The following is a 12,753-nucleotide window of genomic DNA, read 5'->3' as shown; positions in this document are numbered from 1 at the left end:
AAGCTGTCAGCCGAGAAGACGGCTATGCTCGTCCGTTTCACAGGCAGTCTGCTTGCAGGTGCTCTGGCAAGTTGCAGCTGAAGTAGCAGGGTTGACTGCTTGCTCTTTGCGGTAGGTACTGATGTGCAAAATGGCTAAAGCTCCCTGAACACCAACACGTGACACCATAGTATGGTGGCTCGTATCATATTCCAAGCCCTGCTTGATGCGTGATGTCACTAAAGGCTCATTCACACCGAAGGTGGAGCGGGCGAGCAGAAAAAACCTCCTTGCCAGGCGACTGAAGTGGGTCGAAAATGATGCGGCTAGCCCGATCGCTCGGGGACAGTTTTTTTTCCACCCACCAAAGCTCTCCGCTTTGCCGCAGCCAATCAGAACACCATGCCGTGGTGGTGCTGGTGTATCCCTGGAGTAAACATTCGGTTGAGATCATGCAAATAGCATCCACCATAGCTGTGTTCTGTGCTGAACTTTTAATTTCCAACAGTGTGTTGAAGCAGCTCCGGGGCATCCTCAAATAGCTGCAGAATAAACGCACGTGCCGGGCACCTTGAAAACACCTGGAACTCATGATTTACAGTTGCGTACATCCCTAAAACACTAAATAAATTCTCATTAGTTCATGATGGGCACTCTCTCTCTGTGGTATTACATGTCGTGAGACCGAAGGTGCGGCAACAATATGTCAGTGTGGCCCATTGTATCTCGTTGCAAGGCGGGACAGACCCACCAGCAACATTGGCGGCATGACTTTTGATGTGCTTTCAGCCGTTCATGATGGGCCCGTAAAGAAGCAACCGTTAGGACGCCAAGTATATCGTCTTCCGCGTCCGAACTTACCGTGAAAACAGGAATATAGGTTGGACCGGGATATAGCCCCCCCCCCCCATTCCAACTACTGAAAATCGAAAAAAAAAATGGCCAAAGTATTAGAAGGCACCTTTACTATGAAACAAATGCAATTTCAAATGGTGCACAGTGAAAATGCCATTTATTTACACGTGCATTTACACGCAAGTTCCACATGGCAAAAAGACAAAAGATGGGCTCAAGCATTATCTTCGTAACACGTCCGTCTTGACTTGACAGCATTAATTTTGATGCACTCTGAGGTCCCCGGTAGCAATCACCACGCGAGTGCGGCTCCTGGTTAAACTGTGCAGCCTTTGTCTCCAACTCTAGATACGCTGCGGTCTATCACCGAAAAATTTTTCTTCTGATCGCTGTGTGTCGTGATGTGATCCTTCAGCGTCTGCCAGTAGCGAATGCTTCTGTGGTGCACTCGATCTGCCCGCTGATCATAGCCATACGTGCCGCTGTAACCATAGCTGCCGGCATCATAGGAAGCAACAAAGAAAGAATATCCGGTGAGATTGGAGCAGCAAGAACACCCGTGCAAAGATAAACCTTCAGTTATTGTTTGTGACTCATGGCTCCCGCTTGCATTCACGTGTGCTAGCACAACCACACATTTCATACACTTCAGACCAGATATGTTCGTGCCTTCGCGAACTCGATCGCTGTTTTCTTGAACGTTACAGTGAACTGTCATCGGCCACCGGTCGAGAACAAGAAAAAAAGCACCTCGGAGCCCAAATAGATTCACAAAACAACAACAAAAGCGCAAAATGAGGCTGACCACGGCACAAGGCCTGTAGTAAACAAAGCGACGGCGATGACTGCGATGGCGATGGAGGTGTTGACTTTAGTTGCCCATAGTGGCCAGACTTGCAAAGTTTTTCTGCCAATGATCGATATATAAGACTGGGTGCGACTATTTAGGGCTGTTTCGTCAAAGAAATTTCGACCTATATTCCGTTTTTTACGGTATCATCACTGACAAGCGTCAGCATGCGAAGCAGCTGAGTTGGAAATCGCACGAGATCTGTGCAGCCGGCTCGAGTACATTGGCGCTCTAGTGGCTAGGGTGGAGAAGCAGTGCCACGTGATGTCGACATGTGCGCAAAAGTGCGAGATGCCCCACCTCCTCGACCACGCGGGCAGCCTAGAGCCGTGCGGTCTGAACAGGTTCTTGCTGCCTCCCCGCATTGAAAAGCCCGCTTGGCCGCTTTGTCGTTCCGCCTTCGATGTGAATGAGCCTTAAGGAGGACGTGGCAATGGGAATGGTAAATTTAGTCAAAATGTGCAATTTTTCAATTAATTTTTTTCTGTAATGAGACCATGTTTGACGTCATGGTGAATATTAGGCCAAAATAAGCAGTAGAAGTTGAAAAAAAAAGCATTTTACTAGTGTGCTGTCATCAAAAACTATGAGAAAATTGGGCTTTAGAAAATGCAAATCTGCAGTTTTCCCTTGACACAGTGCCACCATAATGGCGTCATCATTAAGAGGACAGATAGAGCTCAAGATAGCCACAAAGCTGCATTTCTCCAATGAAAAATAAAACCAGCTTTCTTCTGAGTTCCATTTTCTTAGCTTTTAGCTCCATTTTCCTTGAGCTCCATTTTCTGAGCTTTCATTTTTTAACAGTTGCTGTCAGTCATCCCTGTGCCATTTCACAACAAGTAAAGATAAAACCATTCCGTTTTCTGCGCTTAGATGCTGAGACATGGGTGAGTGCCGTAAAGCTGTCCATATTTGTCTGCACACCATACAGATTTTTATAATTTGATTTTTGTAAAAGTTGTTAGTAAGACAATATGTACAAGAAATTTCAAAAAAATTTGTGTGATCGAGGATATTCAAGGAAAGCTGATATTTCTACTCCATTTTACAATGACGTGCTAGTTCGGCAACTTAAAATCGAACATATATAATAGTACAGAAATTTACCCAACTATGCCTCTCCCTTCCCGCATTTTGCAAGTAAAGCAAACAAATCAAAACCGATGCTCGCCACCGCATCCGACAAATAAAATTATAGTCTATGAAAACTCATAAAAGTCAGGGCCTGTGAAAATAAAAATTTTTGATATTCGATATTTGATTCGATATTCGGCATTTTTTCTTGATTCGATTCGGTATTCGATTCGAAAGCTACTATTCGGTATTCGCGCAACCCTAAAAATAATGCTGCGTTTTGCAACTGTTTCTTACAGCAATCATAAGCCATTGTCCAATGCACACTACAAAAGAAGAGGGGTTGAAGAAGAGGGCACCCACTGAGTAGAAAGATGGTGGCTGGAGTGAGTTGTCTTTCCTGGCACAGCCGAAGTGCCTCTTCCAGAGGGTAGCTGTGTGATTGGCGCAGCAGTGGTAGCAGCTTGTCAGGTGCGTACTCGGCATACAGGCGCGCCAACTCCATGTGGGGCCTCGCACAATGCGGGGCTGCGTCTGAACAGTGCATCCAGGTACTGCAACAGGGCAGAGAATGATCGATGAAGTGGATGCGCTCGAAAGACGAGGACGAAGAAGAGACGGGACACACACTGCGCAACCAACAGGCGGGTTGACCCCACCAAAGAGCCACCTTACTTCTGCCGGGAGTGTTTTGTGGCAGATGCAAAAGGAACATACACGAGCCCTGCAGGCTGCCACTGCTAAGAGCGATACGGTGACACTAGGACTAGACGAAACATCGATGAAACAGCCTGATGTATTATAAATGAAGTTTGTCAGTGCACTTAACTGGGCCAGTTGCTTCTGCATGTAGATGAAGTGGATGCGCTTGAAAGAGGAGGACGAAGAAGAGACGGGACACACTGCGCAACCAACAGATGGGTTGACCCCACCAAAGAGCCACCTTACTTCTGCCGGGAGAGTTCTAAGGTGGAACCTACCTTTTGCGTCGGTCACAATGCGGACGGTCACTATCATCATCACCACACGTGGTGATGATGATAGCGACCGTCTAATGAGTCTCAGGGACTCCTAATCGGCAATACATGGTATTTCAACCCGCCAAGTAATCCAACTTAACTTGTTGTGTCAAATAATGCGAGCTCGATGCATATGAACAGGTGGCATCAGTGTTGGCCCAGAACTGTCTCCCAAGTGAGAAATGTAAAAAATGTGGGGCCCATATGGTACGCAAAAAATTTACGGGGTTTTCAGTTTGGCCTGTTTTGCCATGCTGGCTTAAATGGTGATTACTGGGCTCATTACACTAGCATTTTTTAAATATTTTTGTTTCAAGAAGTCAGTGGGAAACTCACTTGTAGTGGTCAAACATTCTTTGGCACAAAACACTGAAAATTTCCTTTTTCATGCTAGCAACAGAAGCCAGAATAACCTCAGATGCTCACACGAAACAAAGCTTGTGGCTGTGGACTCAGACGCTCGGCTACGGTGTCCGGCGGCAGCTGGTCGGTGGATTTCACCAGCAGCTCGTTGGCCTTCTCCTCGTCCAGTCGGATCAGGAGTGCCAGCTTCTCCTGAACCACACCATACAGGCCATGCTTCTGGACTAAAGAGAACACTGCATCCGCTGCGCCGATCCTGCACCAAAGACAGTGCACACGCAAAACTCAGCTCACACCATAACAAGCAAAAAATTAGAAAAAGGAGGACACAGCAAAAAATTTTTTTAAAAGTTTGCCTTAATAAGCCATTTGCAAAAAGAAGAAAGGGTAAATGTGTGTAGGCGAGCACTGTAAGAGAAGAAGTTGCAACAATGAAGGGCTCTCGCTCTTATTTCTCTGCAGATTGCTAGGTTTCTTTACGTTTTGGTGCCAAAAGACCCCTGTGCAGACACGCCTATTCTGTGCAGACACGCCTTGTGGTCTGTGTTCTGCAAGTGGAAACGAACAGTGATGATGAAACAACCTCACGTATTCCCTAGTCATTCCGGCAACATAAGTGCATTGCACACTTACAAGGAACGATTTGTAAAGAAAACGGGAAATCTACAGCGGCACTGCCTCGTAAAGATGATCCAAGACAGCTACTTGGAAGAAACCGGGATACAGCATTCCCACGTCCACAAAAACTAACAACGAGGAATCGATAAAAGAAGGGTTGTGGAAGCGAGACGATACAGTCTTATGGAGCTAGGACACACTGAAACATTCTGGATTTGTCGTGCTCAGTGCCAAGTACTATTCGCAAAGGACGTTGAACACTCTGTCGAAACACTCCATGCTGCTTGATCTTCACCCTTTACTGGATCAAATTGAACAGCTTCGACTTTGTAGGCAACTTGAAAGAATCGACAATGTATGACGAAGAGCATCTGCTCATACGAGCCCAAAGTCATCTTTTCGCAGCTTTGACAGTGACTGAGGCTCACTTCAGAGCTTTCCATGGTGGAGTGGCAAGCACTATGATGCAGATACGAATGCGTTACTGGACTATACAGGCTCGACAAGAAGTTAAAGAAATCATTAACGCTCTTGTTTTTAAGAGAGCATCACGAAAGCTTCTGGAATACCATGAAGAGCTCGCCATCCACATCTCTGCTCCTGACCTATAGAATAGAGTGGAAGCTTATGGCACCTAGTGCCTCTTAAGGTGGATGGTGGGAGAGACCAGTGGCGTAAATCCAGAAAAACCACGAGGAAGGACAGACATTGTGCAATGGCGGTAATTTTTTTTATAAATATGGTTTATTTTTGATAATACAAAAATTGAAATTATGCTTTCACATAAAATTTTAAAAAAGGGCATAAGCGTCAGTACCGGGTCAAAGAAAACAGCACCGAGCAGCCAACACTATAAGCCTACGCTGCATGGCAAAGTTAGATTCTAATCGTAACTCGTAGACAGGCTCTAGCACATTTCCAGCAATGTCATTCCGGTTAAAGCATGAAATAAAAATGGTACCACATTTCTGTGATAACGCGCAAAGGTACAGCTTTTCTTTAACTTCAGTTCCATTTTCCGGCCATCGTGCATGCCTGTTAGAAACAGCCTCCTACGATCTACCTCTGGAAACTTTCTTTTAAAGAGCCCCTCACCAGGCAACATTGCAAATTTTAGTTAGACATGGGAAGTTGTTGCATGGCCATAAAGAGCATTATTCCACAACAATTTTTCAAGCTGATATATTACGAGCTGAGAAAACCAATATTTGAACTCTGTTGTTGCGCTGATGAAAATGCATGAAGGACTAATGAAAGAAGTGACAGGACAAGTGGTGTCCCTTCTTCATTATTCCTTCATGCACTTTCATCAGCGCAACAACATCAGAATGCCATACCAAATAGCCCAAGTTGAAGCTTTGCTGAATATTTTGAAGCAGCGTGAAACCATGATGCGAGGAGGCGAGCTTCAAACCCTTGCCACTCCCCCTGTAAGCCTTCGCAAGCCAAATACCTTCCCCGCCCTCTTCAGCATTGGAGCCGGAGAATCACCTGACGCATACGCATGAACACGTCATGCACACGCAAGGTCATGTTCACATGATGTGCCCAAGCCAGCCCGAGCCCCTGAGCAATGTTGTCGTGTTGTGTCGGCCTTCTCTGCAGTCTACTGCCTATTCCTGCAAGATGGACCTCCTCTAGCCACCATACCCTCAGTGTACGCAGGTTTGAAGAGGCTGGCACAGATCATGGATCCTTGCCGTGACACACCGCGTTGCATCGCTGGAACTGCTGTCGCAGACGATGCACCAAAAATGTGCCATGCGTTCTCAGGGATGGCACCTGCATGAGTGCAGGAATGGCAAACGCGGAAATGCATGCGAAACGGAGGCAGATTAGTCTTGCATCTCGCTGCAATTCGAAGTTAAAAAAAAAACACGCACACATTCTGCTTGTGCGTTCTATTATTTCTCTCAACTTTCATTCATCGATTCAAGCAACAGATTACACAAATTGCACGTCGCCTCGAATAATGCTCACAGTGTCATGCGCTACTGTAGGCAACGTCAGAGCACCAATGTCTACTTAGAGGAGCCACATCAAGGCACTCATGACTACGTAGGGCCATTCCTTGTCGTACATCATCCCATCCATCTTGGGGCACGTGTCTGCAAGGCGAAGAGCAAATGGCGTTCAGCTTGAAATTTGACCCATTTCCACTGAAGATCTTTCTGCAATATGTGCTGTGCATGTTCTGGTTGGACTTGCATTCCTGACTCCTCTGGAGAGATCCAACGATGACTACGAACCTCAAAGTATTCGGGCTGCTCGACGTGATGTCAGCAAGGTAAGATACCGTCAAAAGCTTCTTGATCACCCATGTTTGGAAGAAGGAGTACCTACTAGAACTGCGGGTGCTTCACCTTTACCAAGCACATCCTAGCAGCAGTCTCCAAAGTAGATGATGTGGTGATCTTCGAGGAGACTGACATTTCTAGAAGCTCTTGGCCCTTAGGACGTATCGTAGATGTTTACACTGGTTCGCAGGGGATCATCCGAGCTTAACAAGTGAAAGCACAAGATGGCAAGTTTTCAAGAAGACCCGCACATAAATGGTACAAGCTCGAGCTGTAGAACACTACTGGGGGGCGAGAGTATGCAGAGAAAGAAGAAAAAATAAACATGCGCAGGCGAGCACCGTAAAAGAAGAAGTTGGAATGATGATGGTCTCTTGGTCTGGTTTCTTCGTGATTTTGTTAAGCCTTTTGTGACACATAGACTAGAGCACTGCACGGGCTGTGATTCTCGGCCCGGGCCTGGCCGGGGCCCGTAACTCGTTCAAGTTTACCCGCCCGAACCCGGCCCAGTGACTCTAAGCGAGACCCAGGCCCAGCCCGAACCCGAGAAAAAATTTCGCCTACCCGGCCTGGCCAGACTGCAGATCGGGCCTGAACGGGGCCCGAACCACTAATCTAGGTGGTGTTGCCCGAACATGGAATCGAGAGCAAGGTGCTTTAAGTGGCAAATATATACGCTTTGTTGGCACATACTTCACTAACAATTATACTTTCACCTACGGTAATTTCTTGTGAAAAGGGGCTCATGGTGGAAAAATTGAGCGGACATAGTGGATACAATGAATGTTTGTTCAGCAGTGGTATACTGTACATATTTTTTCTGCAAATACAATGGGGATCATCAAGGGCATTTTGTAGCAGATAATATTGCAGCAAAGAAAGTGATTTGCAGCATGAGTTCAGTTTTGACAGGGAGCACAATAAAGACAGAAGACACAGACACCAGAACGCCCTCTTCACTTTGTTTTATTGCACTCTCTGTGGAAATTTAAAGCATGCTCTAATGACAAAGCCGATCGTGCACCCTTCTGGATACATAGCACCTCACCACAGGAAGAGAAATAAAGGACGAAAGCCAAACTTATTATTTGTTATAAATACACAAACCTATAGATAAAAATATAATGAACTGCGTGCATCATGTGCACATTTAGAAATATGTATAAGCAGCCAAAAGGAAGGAAAAGCTATTTGTCATAGCATTACAGTGGAACCTCAATTATCCGTCCCCTGGTTTTGCGACAACCCGCATTTTACGACGAATCGGTTTGGTCCCGGCAAAACCCCCATAGAAATAATGTATTTAAAACCTTGGTTATACAACGCAATTTTACGCCAATCCCGCATCTTACGACGACTTTTCGATTCCGTCCGAGAGAAAACACCACCTTCTTTATTTGAATCGGACGCCAACAAAAATATTCCCGAGTGCAAAATAAGAACTTAGGTTCCCTAGGTTGTCGGTAGAAAAGTAGAGTGTAAGACAGTATGCCTTCTTAGAATGTAAAATTTATTCTCCAGGCAGTTCATGCACTTCTGTGATCCAGTTTCCCTGGCTTAAGATCGCTTCAGGATACGCCTCGATCGCATGCGTATCCAGGGTCGTTACCTAGACAAGCTCTCTCTAGTACACGGAGAAGCTCCAACTGGCCGTAAAGCTCATCTTTGAGATCCGGATATTTTCACGTTTTCAGTCCGTGGAAACATGCAGACACTTTTCAGGCTCGATTTGTCGGGAGAAAGATGACTAAGTAATGCTGCCATTAGCTGCCATTTTCAAAAATAATTTAATCTACCATCCATGGAGAACCTCAGGGTCTTGTCATGGGCTATTGAGGCGGTCTGTTCCCTTTTTTGGGCAGAGCTGACTGCTACTGCCAATATTTTAGTTTTTCGATTATACGACGCCCGGATTATACGACGGTTTTGTGTGGTCCCCTCAAAGTCGTATAATCGGGGTTCCACTGTATTTTCAAATATCACACCACTGCTAGTATATACAGTCTATACCTCTTTTGTGGCATATTTTATAGTTTATTTCTTACATGTTATTGTGCAAAACATTTAATTATCAAGAGACTCCGGCTTTAAGCACACCATGCGCTGTTGCATCACATATTCGTATGTTGTTTGTACAGTCAACGTCCGATTTTTCGGACTCCCTAGGGACCGCGAAATCGTCAGAAAAATCTGGCAGTCCGAAAAAAAGAATTCATGTGCTTTTATTCCGCTCAAGTGGTCAAATCGCCACAGCCACGTCCGAAATAGCTTTAATGCCTCCCAGTACAATTATCAGGCATTTTGGTGCCGGCCTAGGAACCCCGCTTAACTACGTGCCAACCGCCACTTGCAAGAATGCATCTCGTGATGAGCGCCGCTGATACCAGCAAAGCGCGGGATAGATTACGGCTCTCTCGCATGGAGCGTTTGGAAACGATGACGTGGAAAACAAAGACTGTGGCGAAAGAGCGGACGACTCGTCCGGCTTTCCCCGATGCGTACACACATCGCCGAATCTTCACTGATACGCAGCATTTGCTGCCATGTGAAGCCGATAGTTTCTAGTTGTGTGCAGCACATCGCCAACTAAGCTGACGCCGTCACTGTACTGTTGCTGTATCGTACGCACGCATTATCAAGAAAGGGTTCGTGATGCGCAGTTTGTTCCTGACTGCACATGGGTGCGGCAGTGGCGAGCTGGCTTCGTTCGTGAAGGCAACGTGTCTGTGCGGCGCACTTAGCGGCCTTGCACAAAGAGGCAGCAAGAATGGCAGCGCGGCGCGTGGGGGTTCTCGCCTATTAAATGCGTGCAGTATGCCTGCAACTGCGCTTGGCCACATGCACTGCCGAGCAGTTAATTGAAGACGCTTATCGTAAGGGTAGTCGGCGATTAAGACATACTGGCGCGTTTGCCAGCTGCCGCCATCACGCCTCCGCGCATTTCCGCTGCTTATCCGTAAAGACATCGCCGCACGGCGCCGTGATAGCGGCCCCTTTGAATTTCTGGTCTGCTTTACCCCATAACGCTTCGGCATTGCGGCAAAGCTGAAATAATGCCTTTCGGACCTGCAATTTGGAAAGAAAGTCCGAAAAATCGGACGCGGAAGAGTTTCAGTGTCCGAAATTTCGGACGTTCTAATACATTGGCGTCTATGGGGCTGGTGACGGTGCCGCGAAAGCGTCCGAATTTTGGAGTATGTCTGGAAAACCGGGCGTCCGAAAAATCGGCAGCTGACTGTATCCGTATGTTGTATCCATGTGTTGTTTGAATTCTGCCGCCGAATATCCTTCAAAAGTGACCCATATAGGAGATATGGCAAAGGTCTTTCAAATGGCAACGTTAGCTGACATTTGGTACAACCTTTTGCCGACCTATGGTGAAGACACAGTCAAATCTTGATACAACGCATCTCAAGGAACCGCTAAAATTGTTCGCTATTTTGAAAAATTGTTGTAGTGAAAAAACAGAAAATTCACGCTAGAAAGTGTAAGTGCAACGAAAGGAGTCTCCTACGTCTGCTGGGTAAACATCCGTGAACTCTAATAAGCATGACAAAAACGAAACTTAAAGTACCCAGGACCGAGTGCCTGCTTACTTGAAGAAGATCACGATCTTTGCCTGGTGGGTGCTGCTCAACTGCTGCGAGAACTCTTCAAAGCGCGCAGTTTTATGCACTTTGAAACATCAGCGTTAGATACCGATTTTTCACATGGGTTCGCGTGCACTGTTTAATCGACATCTTTGCTCTCGTCGTCCTCAATGCTTGTCAGTTCAGCTGACAGGCATATTTCATTGACGCACTGCATGTAGTGTTCAAACGTTACTGAAGCATGGCAAGTCTTTCTGCAACTTCATCTTATAGGTCACTCGCGTGGCATTCTTCACACTGTCTTGTTGAACGAGGGACTTCTAGTAATTGCCGCTACTTTTATTTTGCGCTGGTTTCGGATCTCAATGCAAACGTACAAACACCAAGGTAAAGCGAGCAAAACATCCGTGCGACAAGCATGGAGATGTAGCTGATCAACGAAAAAAGGTGGCGAGGACGAGGCCAAGCCTGACGAGGAAAACAAGTACAGACAATGGTGATGGTGATAGGGCTATTGTGCCATTGGAGTGGTGCAAGTGCATAAAGAAATAAACAGGTATTCTGATGATGATGATAGTGGCATGTATGAAGCTGGGCTTGTTTACACCACTGCAAGTAATTTTTTAAGTTTGCAATTCGTTATTTAGAAATGTGTTGAGACACACGGGCAATAAAGTTAAATACGCTATTCTGAAATATTCGGTGTTCAGCAATTTGTAGTAGAGAACTATTTTTGCATTAAACCAATGGACATTTGGAAGAAGATTTTCAAAATATCCGTTGATCTGAGCTTCGCTATAATGGGATTTGACAGTACAACAAAGTCTTGAGATTCCAAGCAGCACTCACTCGAGGTAGATGGCAATGGCAAGGTCAAACTTGCCCTCAACCGAGTAGAGGTGGGCCAGGCCTTTGAGCAGAGGCACGCTGGACGGCTCATAGCTGAGCCGGTCCCTCACAGCGTTCACCACAGTTGGCACGCTGTACAGTGCCGGGTCCCACTCGGTGATGAGCTTGAGAAAGCCCTGTACAGAAAGAAAACACCCACTTCATGTCAGCACTGAATAAAAGCTAAACATTTTGATAGGATCATCTGCTTGATTCAGTCATTGGAGTTATTGCCTGACATCACCGACCACTTATTCTTTGCAATATACAAGGCTACAAACTACCTAGAAAAAGATATGAGCAAGCAAAATGCCAGAAGGTGCTTGCTTCTAACAGGTTTATTGAGACAACACCTGTATCTTTGAGCCGTTTGAGGTTTTGGTGCCGTCACGAGGTAGAATAGCTTGTTCGTTCCTGCTGTCAGAGTGACTGCTGCACAGAGTTGCAGTCAGTTTGCCCTTTTTTTTTTTTAACAATGTGCCTAGTGCTACTGCTACAGTGAAGAAAAAGTGGCATTTATTGTATTCTTCAAAAGGAAATACGATTCATAAGTTTTACCCTGCATGTAGTGCGCAGGGTAAACACAAAGTGGGCATGTTTATTGAGCCCCTCCTTTTGAACCCCCCCTTCACATATTTTTTCTATACTCTCTTTTCTGTGTAGACAATGTATTTTCTCAAGTATAATTCACAACCTCAGCAACGATTCGTGGAAAACTTTCTAAAAATGATCCCCACGATTGCTGTGAAGCTAACTTGCCCGCATAAATTTGAAGTACTGCCTTGAAGACACTTTTGCAGACTGAAATTTGTGTTTTAATCTTGACTTTGACTTCAATTAAAAAAAATTTTGTGTGGGTTATATGTGAGAACAGGGCTGGGCAGGGATACTCGGAATTCCGAAATACAGATATCGAAATACATGGGTTGGAAGCCTAAAATACAGACACTGAGATCAGGGGTGAGACGGCTGAAATTGAATTGGAGCAGTTTCTGAAGCAGCAAAATTTCGATTTTGGAGCAGAAGAACCTTGATTTGGAGCAGGTAGCGGCATTTTATATGTCATCTTAGGAGCTTGAAAAAGCCAATTTGTAGCAACTTGGAGAGACAAGTACGTATTTTAATCGGCTTAGAATACACACAACACTGAAACAGCTTTTGGAGAAAGTTTTTTTAAGACTATTGCCAGGTATGAACTACACTACCGTTTTACATGC

At 45.6% G+C, this 12,753-nt stretch overlaps 1 protein-coding gene across 1 annotated transcript in view; it reads right to left on the bottom strand.

Annotated features, from left to right (window-relative positions):
- Positions 1 to 11,673, bottom strand: part of LOC119378285 (vacuolar protein sorting-associated protein 41 homolog) — a gene marked incomplete at its 5' end in the record, with an annotated part of 61,918 nt that extends 50,245 nt beyond the window's left edge. Inside the window, 4 exon segments of the mRNA XM_037647472.2 lie at positions 3,125 to 3,270; positions 3,272 to 3,315; positions 4,207 to 4,399; positions 11,498 to 11,673. Coding sequence (XP_037503400.2) covers positions 3,125 to 3,270; positions 3,272 to 3,315; positions 4,207 to 4,399; positions 11,498 to 11,673 — 559 coding nt within the window.
- Positions 11,674 to 12,753: the final 1,080 nt, after the last annotated feature.

The sequence above is a fragment of the Rhipicephalus sanguineus genome, unplaced genomic scaffold (assembly GCF_013339695.2).
Source record: "Rhipicephalus sanguineus isolate Rsan-2018 unplaced genomic scaffold, BIME_Rsan_1.4 Seq762, whole genome shotgun sequence".
Lineage (NCBI taxonomy): Eukaryota > Metazoa > Arthropoda > Arachnida > Ixodida > Ixodidae > Rhipicephalus > Rhipicephalus sanguineus.
This window is presented reverse-complemented; position numbering and strand designations above follow the sequence as displayed.